Source organism: Gambusia affinis, linkage group LG07, assembly GCF_019740435.1.
Source record: "Gambusia affinis linkage group LG07, SWU_Gaff_1.0, whole genome shotgun sequence".
NCBI lineage: Eukaryota > Metazoa > Chordata > Actinopteri > Cyprinodontiformes > Poeciliidae > Gambusia > Gambusia affinis.
The window spans coordinates 25,779,036-25,796,536 of NC_057874.1; the positions used below are offsets into that span (position 1 = coordinate 25,779,036).

At 35.2% G+C, this 17,501-nt stretch overlaps 1 protein-coding gene across 2 annotated transcripts in view; it reads left to right on the forward strand.

Moving 5' to 3' along the window:
- LOC122833458 (metabotropic glutamate receptor 4-like) overlaps window positions 1-17,501 on the forward strand; it is a 167,527-nt gene that overhangs the window by 84,754 nt on the left and 65,272 nt on the right. For both annotated transcript variants that reach the window (XM_044121019.1, XM_044121020.1), the window contains exon 3: window positions 11,142-11,358. In XM_044121019.1, coding sequence (XP_043976954.1) covers window positions 11,142-11,358 — 217 coding nt within the window. The remainder of the gene's footprint in view (window positions 1-11,141; window positions 11,359-17,501) is intronic.

A 17,501-nucleotide genomic window follows, 5' to 3' on the forward strand; every position in this document is an offset into this window, starting at 1 on the left:
TTAAAACCTACTTTACTCCAGACATACTTACTGCAATCTATTTACAACATTTCAAATAAGTTTTAATATTCACTACCATTTAGATTTTCATTTTTGGCAAGAGACACAAATATATGAGCAGTCTGGAAAGTATTTTTTTATATAGTTCTTTAACTCATTCATCATGGGTACCAGCATTCCCAATGATGAAAATATTGCTTTATTGGATGTAAAAATAAAAAGGTAATAAATACATTAAAACTGTTTAGACATTCTACCAATGTAAAATAAACAATTCTCTTGTAAGACATTCACTTAATTGTTTTACTTCATGCCAGAAAAAAAAAAAATCACTATTTCTAGAAGTAGGTATTACACATTTTTACCAGGGGTGGCATAAACATGAATGTAGTTTAACCCCCATAGTAACAGTCTGTTGTTTTCTAGTGTTGTGAATTGAAAAACAAAAAACAAAAAACAAAAAACAAAAAAAAACGTTTTTGCCCATAACAGAAGTCTCATTTTTAGGCCACCTGTTGGGTGACTCTTTACGTTGTTGGGAGTTGAAAGAAATTTGTACCATTTTCCCACTCTGTTACTGTTCAGATGTTTCTGTGTGTGTGTGCAGATGCGTGTGTGTGATACAGTGCAGTCAGCTCTTGATAACCCCCTCTGTGGTTTGAATGACACGCTTCCCTTGAAGCAGCAGGAGGCAGAGCCATATCAGCCTGTGATGGATGGTGTAAGGATGCTTTCAATGATGGATCTGTAGGACTGAGCTAAGACTGACTGTGGCTCACTGCGCTGACAGAAGTGCTGCTGGAGTAACAGCCTCTGTGGTCAGATAGCGGATATTCACATCCTGTTGTCTCACTTTGAACACTGATTACAGATCAAGATATAAGTCTGGGTTTTTAGGCAGTAAATAAGACACTAACTCTCAGCCCTACACTAGGCTGAGTTTTCATTTCCTTTCAGTTCTATAAAAACACCAGTAATCCCTTCGGTTCCTCAATGATGGACTCAACTCACCTCATCTTAAATTAAGGGTTGCTGGAGGTGCAATTCTTAGTACACACTGAAAAGAGAGCAGAGACAGAGACCCAGATAACAGGGAGTCGATTCCTCATACAATTTGTCAGAAGGTCTGTAACAGATGGAGGTTGCTAAGTTTAGCACCGATGATAAGCAGCTCAAAGTAAGTTGAAGCACTGTAGGTATCCAGCAGGATCTGGAATAATGCCTGTTTACACTTGTGGACAAAGCATTATCGTTTTACGTCTATGATTACAAATCACCCAGACATTTTCAGTTTTGTTTTTATGAATGGATCATCTCAGCTTACAAACAACTGTAAGATAGAAGGAAAAACAAAAACTAATAACAAAAAATAAATTACTATATGACTGATGTATTGTTTCAGTTAGAGCTACTTGGGGTTTAGGTGTTCCAGGTAAACACTGGATCAATTTGAAATATAAAACACACTTACATGTAATACCAGTAAGTGTGGTAATGAAAAGATTTGGAAACATCTGTAGGAAATGCAATAAAATAAAAACCTTCTGAAAACCAATTAAATACAGGATATGGAATCCATCTCATAAAACTGAGCATCATGTAAAGATTTTATATTTTTAGTAAAAAAAAAAACTGTTCAAAAAAATCATTTTCATTTCTCATTGCATGAGTTTGACTTTGTAGTTTTTTTCCAAACTTTTTTAATTTTGTTTTTAACAAATTATTCAGTCATATGTCTCTCATTACATTGTACATATAAAACAGCTGACTTTCTACTTTATGGTAAGATCATAAAGTGACATTTAAACATCTTTTTTCATAAATTTTTTTTCTACAATAATCACAGATATGTATCTGTATTTTAGCACTATGCCACTTTTTGCTGTTCAATGAAATAATAGCAGATGAAAAACAAATTGTATGATAATTTAACTCAATTTACCTTCTATTCACAAGGAAATATAGACTCATAAGATCCCTTTCACTCTCCAGAGTCCTACTCTTAACCAAAGAAACTGGAGTACACAAAGGTGGATCTATGGAAATAACAGTCTAGAAAAGTCATTTCAATAATTCGACTGAAAAAGAAAACAAAAGGATTTTGACAAGTGTTAGATTTTCTACTCCACATCTTGAGGACCGGTGTCCTGCAACTTTTAGATGTATCCCTGGTCCAGCGCACCTGAATCAAATGGATGGATTATCTCCTCAGTAGGGAGTCAAGCTCTCCAGAATCCTGCTGATGACTTGATTATTTAACTCAGGTTTGTTGAAGCAGAGACACATCTAAATATTGGAGGACACCAGCCCTCAAGGACTTGATTTGAAGACCCCTGGCTTCCTCATGTCAAAATCTGTCTTTAAAGTTATCCTGCAGACATTGATTAACACTCTCAAATAGGAGAGTAAGCCAAAACGCCAGGTGCCAAAGAAGCTGACTCTTTCAGAAAGTGCTAGATAGAATTGTGTTAATGGATTTCTTTTGTTTTGATGGTCTATTGTTTTAAATATTTTAGTGGAATGAAAAAGTGTGGTAGCAAAGGTCCATAAACAACAGAAATGTCCACAGCCTTAAAAAAAAAAAAAAATCACGAATAATTGATACAACGTGAACAAGTACTGTTGGGCGAGAAGCCTTGTACGTCTAGGTAGGAGCCAGCCCATTACAGAGCATCACAAAGACACAGGACAAAAAAAATCATGCACACTCACACTTAAGAGCAATTTAGTTTGATTTTGAAATGTGGGAGACAGCAGGGAGTACCTGGAGAGAACCCATGCATGAACAGGGAGAACATGCAAACTCCAAGCAGAAAAGACCCCAGACCGGGATTCAAACTGATTGACTGACTTTACAGGAAGAACATTTGCTCACAAACTTTAACTTTATTACAGCTGAAAGATTTAACTCAGCCGGTAACCATGGAGAAAATGATAAGCATTTACCAAGCATTGCCCTAATATCTTTCCAGAAACCCTCACAGGCCAAAACATTTTGGAGAAGTAAAAAGTTTGTTGGAATGTATGGGCAATGTTCTCTTCATTTCCATCAGCAGTTTTAATAGAATCTGAGGTCAAACTAAATGCTCTACTCAGTAAAAAGAAAAGGTCATTTATCTCATCAATACTGGACAAAATCAAAGTGATGACAGCTTCTGGATCCCATCTGACCATGCAAAGCCGAAGTGCAGCACAGTAATCAATATTTGGAAAGTCTTTAAGAAACTAAGATACGTACTCATCCATGTAAACAGAGACACCCACACACCCTTCAATGTTTAGGTCAGCATTTCTGCTCTCTGGGTGATACTTGGGTTCAAATTTTGCTTTTAAGAACGATTCTAAATTGTACTAATATTTTTTTTTTCTCTAATTTTGGCAATGTTTTCTGCCTTTGCTCTAAGATATATTAACATGATTTTTTTTTCAGAAGTAAACTAAAGACACAGCACAGTCTTATCCTAGAAACAAAAAATAAGAAGAAACCCTATATCACATGTATATAAAGATTTGGGGACACACAGTCATAGTGCCTCCCTCTGTGTGTGTAATGGCCTGTAACTAGCAAGATTAGCTCAGTTCACAAATTAAGTTTTTAAGAGTCACCATCTCTTGATTAGCATTAAAGTAGACAGTGAAAAGATTTTGATTCCCAAGCGTGATATGCATGATTGCAAGAGGCTGATGTCAGTCTGTGTGAAAGACAAAGCAGGATGAAATTTTCCTCTCAATTTAGTCGAGTGTCAAAATATTAAAGGTCGACCCGGAAAGACTGAAATGTTATGATAAGGTCTGAAACATGCTCAGAGTTTTTATCGTCAGTCTACAGGGGCTCAACAAGTCAGTGGACAATGTTACCTAACTGCTTGGATACCCTTCTTCAAAATATTAAAAAACGCAAGCGCAAAGGGTCATTAATAACTAACACTGTACCAAAGAAGGCAACTACTGATGAATGGGGAGTTCAACAATCTTTTCTGTAGTTTTCAGTCAGATTAACAAACCAAAGAACAGAAATACAACTGATAAAATTTCCAAATGCCTTTAGCAATATCTTATTAGTGATGTGGAGAAAAATCTGTAATGGTGTTACTAAATGTCACGGTTGCATTTGACAATGTTGATCATGACATATTCATTAAATGTCAATGGAAAAGTGACTAAGATTGGTTCACTGTGCTAGAATGGTTCAGATTGTATTTGGGAATCACTTCCTTGTATTACTTAGCAACTACAAATCTGAGCAAACTATATATGGATCTCTTTAAGGCTGTATTCACAGGTAAATATAATTCAACAGCTACACTGTATGCTCCAGCTAGCTCAAATTATGGAGTACCACAACATCCTCTGATCTATTGAAGCCTATTGATGAAAAACTTTCTATGTCCATGTCACCTTGTTAGGAGAATAATACAAGATTAGAGAATGGCACTCAACTAGTCTTAGTGAGGTGAAAAAGAAAATTACAAAACCTAGATGTAATCATGAATTTAGACCAATTTTTTATATTGAGATAAATCAGATTACTATTATCTGAGAACCATTGCTAAATATATTCTTGACAAAACAGGACAAAGACAGATTCCTGCCTGGTTATACATATATATATATATATATATATATATATATATATATATATATATATATATATATATATATATATATATATATAGAGAGAGAGAGAGAGAGAGAGAGATATCACATTCCCTTTAATGATGACAATTGTAATGAAAATGTATTTATAAACAAAACTGGATGCATTTTGAAAAAAATGAACAGTGCATACCTTTCCTGAGGGGAGAGCCTCGGGGATGCAAGCAATTCAACAAAATTAAAGGAAAGATGACGAGAAGGGGCCCCAATCTGTCAAGTATAGGAACTATCTTAGTAACAGAAACCATTTTTCAATTAAAGCAAAGTATCAATACAAAACAGATAACATCATGGATTGCCTTAATTTGCAGGATGGTTTCAATCAAACTCTTTCCTCCAACCTTCATTCTCTTTGATAATGGTTTTGTTTCCAGCACTCACAACATTGATCTGTAAATTACCTTTTTCAAAAAGTTATAATGTTTCCACTGAAAATCCAGGAAAATATTTAAAGTGATAAAATATGTATGAGACACATTAATTCTTATTTAATAATTTGTAGATCTGAATCCTGGCCACATTGCTTTCTTGTGTTCAACTATTGTTCATTTTTGTACCAGAGACTATCTGTTTTGTTATGTCATTATGCAGAAATTGCTTTTCTATTCAAGAAGCTCTGCTATTTGCTGCTCCACTTACCCTGACAGCTCCAAAGTGAAACTTTAATCTCTCTTCAGTGGCAGCAGCAGCTGATAGCAATTAAGGACAAAGCCTGGATGCTGAAGTGGTGCTCTGTTTACCCACATCATTCGCTGCAAAACTTCACTGACTTCTTGTTATGTTTGCACCCTCTGTCCGCTCTGTTTGGGCCCGAATTTCTAAACTAAATCGAGACACTATGTGAAGAGAATAATTACTCCCTTATTTGGGTTTGTGCTGATGTTTGCTTTTCTGAAATGAAAGTACATTAGATTTTGTACTTTTTTGCTGATCCTAGATCCTTATTTTATGGTATTTATGGAGTTAATCATTAATTGGGGTTGTAATCTAGGCAAATTTAATTCAGGTTTCTCTAGAACACTGCAGGCTTAACTCTGCCGGAATAAAGCGAGCACACTGCCATTTTACCCACTTGTGCTTGGGTATAATGCAGCCTTTGCGGTGCTGCAGCCAACACACAAAGCTCCTGCTGTGTTAGAGCAAAGAGCTGTTTTGCACTGTGAGCTTTCTTTCCTCTGTCACAGAAAAACTATGCTGAAGCCCAGAGCTCACAGCAAGCAAAATGAGACTTCACGAAACCGTGTTTTTAAATTCAAACTTGTAGAAGGATATATTTTCTCCATGTTTCTATCAGCGTCTTTCATGTTAATGTGTTAAAAGAGATGTCTGCTTATTAGCTGCAGAAACTGAGGGGGCTTCTTGTTGTGTAGCCGTTTGACAAAGCTTTGCATTTTGTGACAATTTAGTTTTAAAGAGACGTGTGTTATCTCTTAACCAAGAACATGCTGAGAATGATCCATTCTTCTTCGTTGGGCTTCCTTTTTTAATCTAGAAGTGGTTTGGCATATTTCTATGGGAATAAAGAGCAGCACAAAAGATAAAGGACTTCCACCAGCATACATAAAAAAAAAAAATTGCCTACTCGAGAGTGAAGCGATCAACACATTTGGCAGTTTTACAGAAAATAAGATTGGTGACAGAGGCTAGTAGACGTTTCCAGGAGAAAATGATAATAATTATGACTACAAGATTTTTTTTTGTCTTGAATCTAAATTGATGCTCAAAAAGCAGGAGTTGAAGACGCCTTCTGGCAGACAATGGAGAGGCCATCTTTCAGGAAATTTATTGATAGTTTTAGAATTGTGTATTGCTAACTCACAGTTAACTATATGAATACTTAGCTATGAAGCTAAGGAATATACACATTTTTCTACAAATCTACATTTCTTTTACCAATTTAATAAAAATCACAATAAAAAATAAGAGTAAAAAATTTGACCTTTTTCATTTTTAGTTATGACTTCCTTGAAGGTAGCCCTAAAACTCACAATCACTCATCTGGGTATAACTGTTTCTCTTTGACAGACTAGAAAGCACACTGCAGGTCACTTTATCAACATAGCAGCAGCATCGCTGTGCTGCCCAAACATATCAAGAATGTGGTGTCATGACCCATTGCCAATACTTAAAATAATTCCCAAAATTGACTGATGTGCTGAGAAGGAATGATAAATGTGTTTGCTCATCCATGTTTTTCATGCGCTGCTTGATAGAAACAGATGATTACCATTTGGTTCATGAAGCAGATCGCAAAGAGATGTCAGATGTCTGAATTACAGATACAAACAAAGTTAGTTGTTTTTTTAGAGCAGTAACATTTGCAGCTTGAGACAAACGTAGAGCCTGGGTCTAAAAGAATGTAGTTATCAAGATTCTACTGGGAACAAACATTTACCCATCACTTGCATTATTAATATGCAAAATAACTGCACTATACAGGAGTTCTCTAAAGAAAAATCAAATAAATCATGTGCTTTTCTATCGTGGATTGATCTGAGAATTTGACCCGGAAGCTATGGTTTTATATTAAATTTTAAAAGACCAAAATGGAACCTGAATACACGTGCAGTCTGCTTAAATAGTTTCCTTTTTATATTCAAAACACAATCTTTCACTGGAATATGAATTATACTGAGATGCATTAACTGCTGTCACAATTTTTTTTCCCACTGCTCTCAAAAGCTGAAATGCCAATTGGGAACAGCTCAAAATCTTGTGTTAATACCAGGGAATCCTGAAATACTCCTGTCAAGAGGCAAAATTTAGACGTTTTTGTTTGCGAAGAGCTACTTGTCATCTTCACTGCAACTGACAGATTGTCAGGCTGAAGCAGTGTGAGAGAAATCTGCTTTCGTTGCCCCCACACTGTACCTGATAATAGTCACAACAATTAAACAGCTTTGCCCTCTGCTGAGTTCTCAGCTGAGCACATGTTGGTTGTCAGAGAGAGAAAATCTGACACTAGGCAGGGGGGGAACACAGACTTCTCTGTTTAAAATTCCTTTTTTTGTTGTTGGAAATTATCTTCAATTAAAGTGCATGATTTTTTAGACTTAAAATTGTCATCTATTTCAGCCACACCACCATTTCCAGTCTTGTCCTGAATGGTTATGTGAGCTTGACAAAACTCTGTTTTTAAGAAAGTCAGTGCTACATTCCATTTTCCATATCATTATTTCTTGTTTTTTGTCCTATAGCTTTGTGAGGAAATTGTCTTATGCTTCCGGTATCAAGGTGGAGTATCTCTAGAAGCGTGGCCTCTAACCTGCCTTTATGAATACATTTCATAACTTGCTACAGTGGCTTAGATGAGAACAGATAAGCCTGCTGTGGATGAAACTGAAAACACCAAGCAAACTCCAAATACCGCAGGAAGAGGGAAAGCATTTCTTCCTTTTTCATTACTGCTGTGTTCTTGGGTTGGTTGAAAAGAAATCAGACTGACATGTTAAAGCATTTCTTTTATTTCCTTAAACTATTTGACTGGTATTTCAGCTTCTATGTTTTGTGGGCATTTTAAATGGGAGGCAGCCAAAAGTGTCAGTTAGGCAACCTGTGCCTTGTTTTTAGGACTTTTACATCTCAAGCTTGAAGAAGTAGGCTGGATATTATCCTTCCTGACCTCCTCACACCAACAAACTCTTACAAATCTCTCCCTTGGGCAGGAGCTACAGTAGCTACCAAACAGCCTTTAGACCCAAAATTAGCAGGTTTTCCATTACCCACTTTTTCACATGGTCATCATGACTTACAATGCCTGAAGAGTAACACGTTCTGGTCGGTGTTTTTAACACAATGTAGCACTGTGACATCTAATTTTGTTCAAAATTATTGCCTAAATACTGAGAGCAACAACGTTAGCAGGTAATGGAATCATATTTAACAAAAAGTACATTATATTATTTTATATTATATTAACTTATGTTTTATTTACTAGTTAACTGTTATATTTAAAATAAAGTAGGTATTTGTAATGTAACCTGTTGCATAACAAGCGACATCACTGGGATTCCAGTTTTATAACACTTTCAACATTTTATCATGGACTTGACTATCCTAACTGCTGTGCAGTTGTTTAAAACTTTCTCAAGTTTTAAAACTTGAGAAAGTTTTAAACAACTGCAATCCATGTGGAATATTTAATTTATGATATTTAAAAATCAGACCAGCAACTGTCCAGATTGGGGATTTATCAGTTGAGTATGCTGATACTTTCCATCATACAGGAAAACAGCTCCAAGAAAAGTCAGCAACAGAGACGTTTTTAAACTTGTGTGTCTGCTTGTTTTTCAGGAACTCAATAAGAAGATAAAATATTTCATCATTTCTAAAGATTTATTGTTTCCACCATAGAAAGAAACAGCTAAATGCTCAAATGTAGATGCATTTAAATACAGTACTATGTATAGGTGTAACATTCACCAATGTTACAATGAAATGATTTTAGCATCAATATTATTTCATGTATTTTTTTTGAAAGTACATTGCTTTTGGTTACATTTTGAGCTTTAATATGAACATGTCTAATGTTTCTGAAGAAGCTTTTACATTTTCTGTATTCACTGCTTCACATTTAATTTGTGGCCAATGACAAGCTACAATAAATCTTCCAGATAATTTTAACCAGCATACCCTTTTATTTTTGACCAGGTTGGACTTATCATACTGCGAGAGCGTGGGAGAAATCCTCCTTAAGAGAGATGTTTCACATCAAAGCTTATCTGGTTAGGTGTGCCACAGCCTTCAGATCTGCTGTCTATACTAGTGAAATAGCGCATGTGGTGAAAACACAGCTTTGGTGAATACAGGGCTGTTTTCATTAAAATCATGTTTTGCAGGCTGCACCTCCGTCTTGTTTTGTTTTGACACACAAAAAACATGGCCTGTTGGCATCAAAAAAAGGCACACTCTGTATCATTACCAGGAAGCCCTGCTGCCTCCTTTCTGTTTTGTTCTCAGGAATCCATGTGGACGAAAAATTATATTTACACAAACACAGTATTATCCATTATCCATCCAAAAGTCAGGTGTGATGAGTTGAAATTATCACAAAACTTTGGGATATAGCTGACCTACATAAGTGTTGCATGCAGTCTTTCTTTTTCCTTAGTGTATCACAGATATTTTTACAGGAGTTGGACAAAATTACCAATAGTTTTTTTTTCCGACTCCAATGTGTGATTGACAAATCAATCACTGTATGAAAAAAGTGAGTCTAATGAAAATAATCATTTTTTTCTACACGCATAGGCTTTTATTTGACGGGCAAAGTTAGGTATTTCATTTTTGAAGCAGTCCTGGATCCAAAGTAAATATTCATTCTAACTAAAGGTATCCCGTGACTGTACCCTCCCCCAAAAAATAAGCATTGATCCTGCTTTATTGCATTTTGGAAGAAGGGATCTAAATAATGATAGATTCTAAAAAACAAACAACAAACAAACACACTGTCTAATCTTGCCAACAGACCAGTATTTCCTCCGCCGTCCTGACAGAAAAGACAGCTCCACACACACTGGCTCGGAAGTGCCTATTCCTTAGTTTTATGTATTTTGTATGTATGTATGTATGTATGTATGTATGTATGTATGTATGTATGTATGTATGTATGTATGTATGTATGTATGTATGTATGTATGTATGTATGTATGTATGTATGTATGTATGTATTATGTATGTATTTTGTGTTTGATTTGATGTAAAGCACTTTAAAATGCCTTGCTGCTGAAATGTGCTATACAAATAAAGTTTGATTGATTGATTGATTGATGTAGTTTATTTGAGTTTTACTAACTTTGTGAGTTTGCTCATCAAACTGAAGGGTGGAATTCTTGTTATTAACAAACTTGTATTTTAGAAATAAGCTGTGTTTATTCTATACATTTTTAAAGTTAAACTGTCTGTGAATGTGCTGAACTTAATCTTTCATCCATTGTTGTTCTAATATCCAAACCCTATCAGGTTAGGAACTACTTTACCACCAGGTAGTGCTCCAAATTGGTAATTTTGATTAATAACAAATTTTGGTAATAAATGCCTGTGGTCTTTATTAATGACTATCTATAGCCAAACCAGACTGTTATTGCACAACGGAACACATCACAGAGACTCACTTACATTTATACTGCACATCTTGAATAGAAACAATAATTTATTTCAATACAACAAGACCCATACTTTTAAAGAAGAAACCCTTGGGGCCCCAAGATAATTTTTCAGTTCAGTCTTCTTATCTACTTTTTGCAGAATTACCATTGCTATAGTTTTTTATATTATTGAGATAGTAGAGTCTGTGTTTTTATTTCACACTTTTAAACTAATTTTTGTCACTACATCCTATGCAAAATATTTTGTTTTGTGTTGTGTAACTGCCTCATCATACGCAGTATAAACCACCATAAGCTTGTGCCAGTATGCTATCCTTCCCCACAGCTGCACTGAAGGCCACTTTATGCTTTTAATGTTATCGGTATATCTGTGTACAGATACCCCAGGTGAGCTACGCCTCTACAGCGCCGGAGCTGAGTGACAACACCCGCTACGACTTCTTCTCCCGTGTGGTGCCTCCAGACACATATCAGGCCCAGGCCATGGTGGACATTGTTAAGGCCATGCGCTGGAACTTTGTCTCCACTGTGGCCTCAGAGGGAAACTACGGAGAGAGCGGAGTTGATGCTTTCATTCAGAAGTCTCGGGAGGACGGTGAGTACACCTGTCCTCATATGGCATTTTACAATACTAATTCTCTTGATTCAGTTTAATAAGTCAAATTCATAAATTTCTTCAAGAAAAAGAAGAAATTACGTCTACTGTTATTACAAAGTAAATAATGGGGTCAAAACTTGTTGGGAGAACCATTGGATAATGCTGAATCTTTAACATGATTCAGCATCAGACAAACGAAAAGATTCACATTGTCAAAAAACAAATAGATGTGCTTGGGAGTAGATTTCTGATTATTCTCTCCAAAAATCAACTATATTACTCCTAAAAAGGATAAAGAAAGAATAAATAAAAAGATAAGTAATGATTTTGCCATTTTGCAAGGCAGAACATGTGTGTTTGGTTGCACCTATTAGTGCATCCATGTATGTGTGTGCTTGCTAGCTTGAAGGCAGCTTTTTTGTTAGTAGAAAAATAAGAAACTGCAGAAGAAAAAAGGTGCAAACTAGTAATCAGGCTCTCAGCTTCCTTTGTCTTTCTGCTTGCTGACCTACTGGTACCCTCTGACCCTTCTCTAGGCTACTGGTGTGAAGCCTACATTTAGAGCACTGAGCCCCACCATAACAAACCAAGACAAAGTGAACAAAAAGGTGCATTTTTGTAAGAACTGCTCAGTTTCTAAACTCACATCCTAAAAAAGACATATTGTGACAAAACGAAAATCCATGTAACATTCTTACTCACAGCTGCCAAACATTTTGAGGAGATGTTGCTTTATGTTGTTAAAATGTATAAGTAAGCACATTCTAGCTGTCGTATTAATTCAGAAGGAATGTCAAGTCTAAGTCTTTATGTTTAGCATCTGAAACAGAAGCTAGAAACAACATTAATGAAGTTCTGCTGTATTTTTTGTATTTTAGGCTCATATCTATTTTTTCTAAATAATGCCCTGCATGTTGTTTTTTCCTAATAATAAAAAAGGGCTGTACAAAAATTATTTATCCATCACAGATTTCTTCTGTTTTTGCTGTGTTGTCATTCAAAAGCAGATTATTAATTTCAGATTATTTAAAACATTTTAATATCAGACAGAGATAATCTGAGTAAACACAAAAGGCAATTTTTAAATTATGATTTTGCTCAATAGGGGAAAGCAAAAACAAACTGGCTCTATATGAAAAAAGTAATTATCTTCTAACTGGAAATGTACCTTTTACATTTCTGTGGAGAAATTTTGTCTAATCAGTCAACAGAACAATTTCCCAATCATGTTGGGGATCATCTGAGTGTTTGTTATGGTTAGCCTTAATTTTGACCTTGAAAGTTATATGGATGCTACATTTTCCAAGACAATGTCTTGTCAAATCAAAGACATTGACCCTATCTGAGGAAAGTGAGGCCTTCAGTGCTTATATGCTGTTCTGTATTCATCCTAGAATAATTGTTGGTGCACTCTCTGTTCCAAGTTCTCTCCAATTGTGAAATATGAGTCCTAAAGTTACATGGCTTGTAACCTTTTCAAGGTTGTTAGAAATCAACTATTTTCTCTCTTTTTTTTTTTTTTTGCATTTTCTTTAGATCAGAGTGTGATGTTTCGGTTCTTGAAATATGTTAGCCTTCTTCATGTTGTCAAATGTGTTGTGATTAAAAGGGATTTTTTGATTCTGCAGGTAAGAAATCAGACCTGGGTATGGAATTATATATTTCTCATCGAGCTAGGTTGGTTTAGATAGCTTTTTTCCCCTTAAAGAAAGAAAAAAAAACTGTGTTTTATACATACTGTGATGGTCTTTGTTTGGAAAAAAATATAATAGTCAATCTGACACCTCTTAGTGTGACAAAAAAGCATAAATGTAAGAAACCTATGAGGGTTTAATAGTTTTTCTATCATCAGCAAAGTACTCAACAAGAAGAATTATCGAGTAGTGTGATTCCATGTCATATATAACACCTCCTGTTAGAGATAGACAATAATCTGTATATTAAAAACACATAACTCCTACACAAAGTTAACAAGAGGTGTTTTTGGACTCTATAGGTTGCTTTAGGTGTGTTTACTCTGTTTTACTGAAAGCGTTCCCGTGATGTTTGACTGTTTTGGTTGACTAAGTGCAACTGTAATTAAAAAATGCACTCTTAGATACCCCAGTGATGTCTCAGTCTTGCACTGTGCCTACAAAAAAACAAAAACAAAAAAAACAAAACTTGGAGGTTGTTGTTTATCGGCTGAATCTGTCACTTTGTTCTATTAATCGCTTGGGAACAAGTCTGCTGAGGATTAACCCTTTCATGCATAAATTATGATCCTTTGTCAGGATTTTTTTTTTCCAATTTTTTCTTTTTATTTTCTTAAGGCACAAAAAAGGTAGGAAAAAAATTTACAAAATATATATTTTTTTAGGTGATCAGTTGTAATTTTCTCCAAATTCAAAGTTGTTATTTGAAAAATACATCAGCAGTATTGTTCTTTAGGGGTTATTTGATGCCACAATATTTTTTTTACCTACAAGAGTCATCTACAGTAGAACGAGGGACAGGGTCAGTTGGCATGCTTTTTTGTCTGTCAGTCATATTGTATTTAACAAAAATAATTTCTTGCATTTGCAGCTGATGGCCAGTAGTTGATAGTGTATTTTATGATGCATCAGCGTTCACTTCAATGGTCTGTGTGCATTTATAACATAAAAATCCACAAGAAGCTGTCCACTGTAGTGACCACTATGCATGTAAGGGTTAAGAAAAAAACATTCTTTCTGCATGAAGCATCCCAAGGACTTTATCCAAATAGGGCAATGAAAATATATGTTCCCTGCAAATTGTTTTAAATATAACCTTGATAAAATTTGCTTAGCTAATGTCTGTTCCCAAAATGAATATTGCTGGCCTAATGTGCTCTTGTGTATTTTAAAGAAAGAACGCAATGTCTCCAAATAAAACAATCCAGTTCTGTTTCATGTTATCACCTTTGGGAAAAAAAACAAAAAAACAGGAAGTCTCTTTCTGTCCTGTCCCAATGCAAGAGAGATGGATGATGGAGCATCCTAAAGTTACTCGCACTTTATCAGCCAACCCACTGAAATACTTTTGGAGCTCCTCTAACATAGTAGGTTGTGGAAAGGAGACCAAAATCACCTTCCTTGATCCATCTGAAATTTATAAACATATCTACACTATAAGATCCAACCATCACTTAAAACAAATGAGGTGAGCTATGCTCGTAAAATAAGGTATGACCTCAATGAAAAATATCTCCTGTGAGGAACGTTACCCAGTAAAAGAGCTTTTGCTCTAAAATATATCAAGATGGTTTCATCCTTCTTATTAGCTTTATTATTCCACCCCACAAACTGTAATTGGAGGAGGCAGTCATTCAAGGTCTTATGCACCACACTCAGAGGCCATGACCATGGATATTTTTAAACAGATAGTTTTCCATTCACTTTCAGAAGAAAACGATGAAATAGCACCTCAAATCATATAATTAAAAAACATAGTTTTTTCTAAGCATGAAGAAAACTTAGAATGTTATGTTTTCTAAGCACATGATTTTTATTGGTGACAGCCTATCACAAATTAACATGGCTGCAGGTAAAATGGTGAAAACACCGCAAGTTTTGTTGGGATTTCCAGCCATCAAAGATGTGAGCACAAACATCATAGACAAAGCTCAGTGTTTGTTTGTTTTTAAAATCATTCCTTTTAATATTATCACAGATATACATAAACAAGATTTTAATAAGAATCTCAAATTTGGAAAATGTCTTTTTTTTCTCAACAAATCAGCCAATTGTATGCAAATTTGAAGAGAAAACAAAGAAATTAAGCTCATTTTGTGAAATAGCCATGTCGGTTTGAAAAGATTCAAAAAAGCAAGGTGAGATGGTACAAAGTCTTGTTGATACTAAAATATAGTATAGATGCTTATAATATGCATAAACATAATTCTAGAATACAAAGGAAAGTGTCATTAGCATGTTCGATGTCTTTTGGTGTTTTAACAAATAACACTACACTCCTATTTCGAAGGTGTTGAAAACAACAGCAAAATGGTCCAAAAACCAACGACTGTTAAACGTAGGTGATATATTGGATCTCGAATCTTGTTTCTCTGAACTGCAAGGGGCTAAATGTGATACAGGATTACCCACATACACTATCAGATCTTTGTAGCACTGGCTCAAATAACTCAAAGCAGATTGATAGGTCTAAGCTTAGCATACTTCTTCATGAATGTAAGAACAGCATTTTTTTTCTTGTTTGTGTCTGGAAGATGTGAAAGTTCCTCTAATGTATGAATACACACAATGCAAATAAATTTATTTCCTTACATTGCTAGTGGTATAGCAGAGAGTGTGGACACTCAGAACAATACAATAAAAAAATTTAGTATTATGACAGGAATATTATGTAATACCGTAAACAAAAATGCTTATTCAGCTACCTTATTGTAATTTTTCTACCTTGATAACTGTTTGTTGTGTTCAGTGGATGCCTGCCTATTCACAGTTCAGTATTCATGGATTTACCTATTCACTAAAAAATTGCCATTTTGCAGATTTTTTTGTATAGCTCATCTTAAGCATTCAGAAGAAAATGTAGCTTTTGAAAATGAAATATTGTGCAATGCTTCATGACACACCTTAAGCTGGCGTTTGCAGAGCAGCCAATCCAGAAGTGCTTTTCATTTTCCTTGATTAGCTGAACCACCAACAGCGTAAAGAAAACCATGGCTGTTAACTTCTGAAGTACTGGCAAAATGGTTTCCACTGTGTATACAAACGCATAACATACATTCTGTGTTTTAACCATTAAAACAGGCAATTATGAACATTATTAAAGGATGGCTCATGTATTAGAAGATTTCAGCTGTTTGCAATTTGTTATGGTTCCTAACCCCCACTAATACAGGTGGTATTGGGCACTGTAGTATTTTATCCTAAGTAGCTGTCAGCCTAAATATTGATAGTTTCTCTTTCTTCAGTGACCATGTAAAATATACTGATTCTGTAAGCTTTTTTTAATGTATATGAATAGGAATTTCCTCAGACTTGGGCAAAGCTAAGCCCATAGAATTCATCAGATTTTCTTTCTGAGTGGGTAAATTTCTTCAATCAGCACTTAACAAATCAAATCAATTTAAAAGGCTCAGAAGAACCTATAGATAATTTTCTACCTATGATTAGATTACAGCTTGAGGTCTGTAAATTCTAGTCTGCGCTCTGCTTCAATAGCATTAAGTAAGCAAACTAATCAGTCTGATACAAAATACTACACAGTCTGTAAATAGTAACAAGACTGCTGCACTTGCTTCACTCTTACCAAATCACACGGGATCAGTATGAGTTCAATACACCAAGGTAATACCTGATGAGGCAAATTATTTGAATCATCTTCCATACCAATGACCCCACATGGCCCGGAGTCACTTGTTTGCCATTGTACCAGCAGACTTTTCTCTCTAAGGAGAGATAACATATCTGTGCACATTGTGGGCAAGAAGCAGATGATGAAAGGTAAATATGAATCCCAGGTTGTTTTGGTCTTTGCTGGCCTCTTTTCCCGGTGACAAAAAAGGAATATAGAGCTGTGAATTGGTAACCTTCAGTCTTCCATTTTTCTTGAAAGTGACCAGTATTTCATCTCTAAGGTGTTGTTGCTGAATGCGGAGTCTTCTACCCCCTGTTTCACTCTCTTGGATAAGATGCAAAATTCAGAGACAAGCACTAAGAAAGAAATCACATGGAAAAAGACATGTATCTGTCCATTTGTAAATTAAAAGGTATTAAGCAAGATAATTATAGGATTACAACTTTGCATTGATGATGATGATTATTGTCGTCTTCCTGATCTCATTCACTTCAGATTCCAGCATTCTCCTTATTTCTTTTTTATTTCTTATTTTTTGATTCACTCCATTGTGTTCTGGATCACTGACAAAATACCTTTGATTAATCCAACAAATTTTAATTAAACATTCATATTTGAGCTGTCAACTTCCATTTCAATTTGAATCTTTGAGTTAATAAATCTGTGAAAGCAAAGTCTAAATTGATATGTTTTGTATTTGTTTGATTATGTGACAATGACATTGATGCAGTGCAGGATGATGGGGCGTTAAAAGAATAGGCAGAGAAGCAGTGGTAAAGTCAGCAGCATGGTCATTTTCAAAGGGTGGTTTAAAT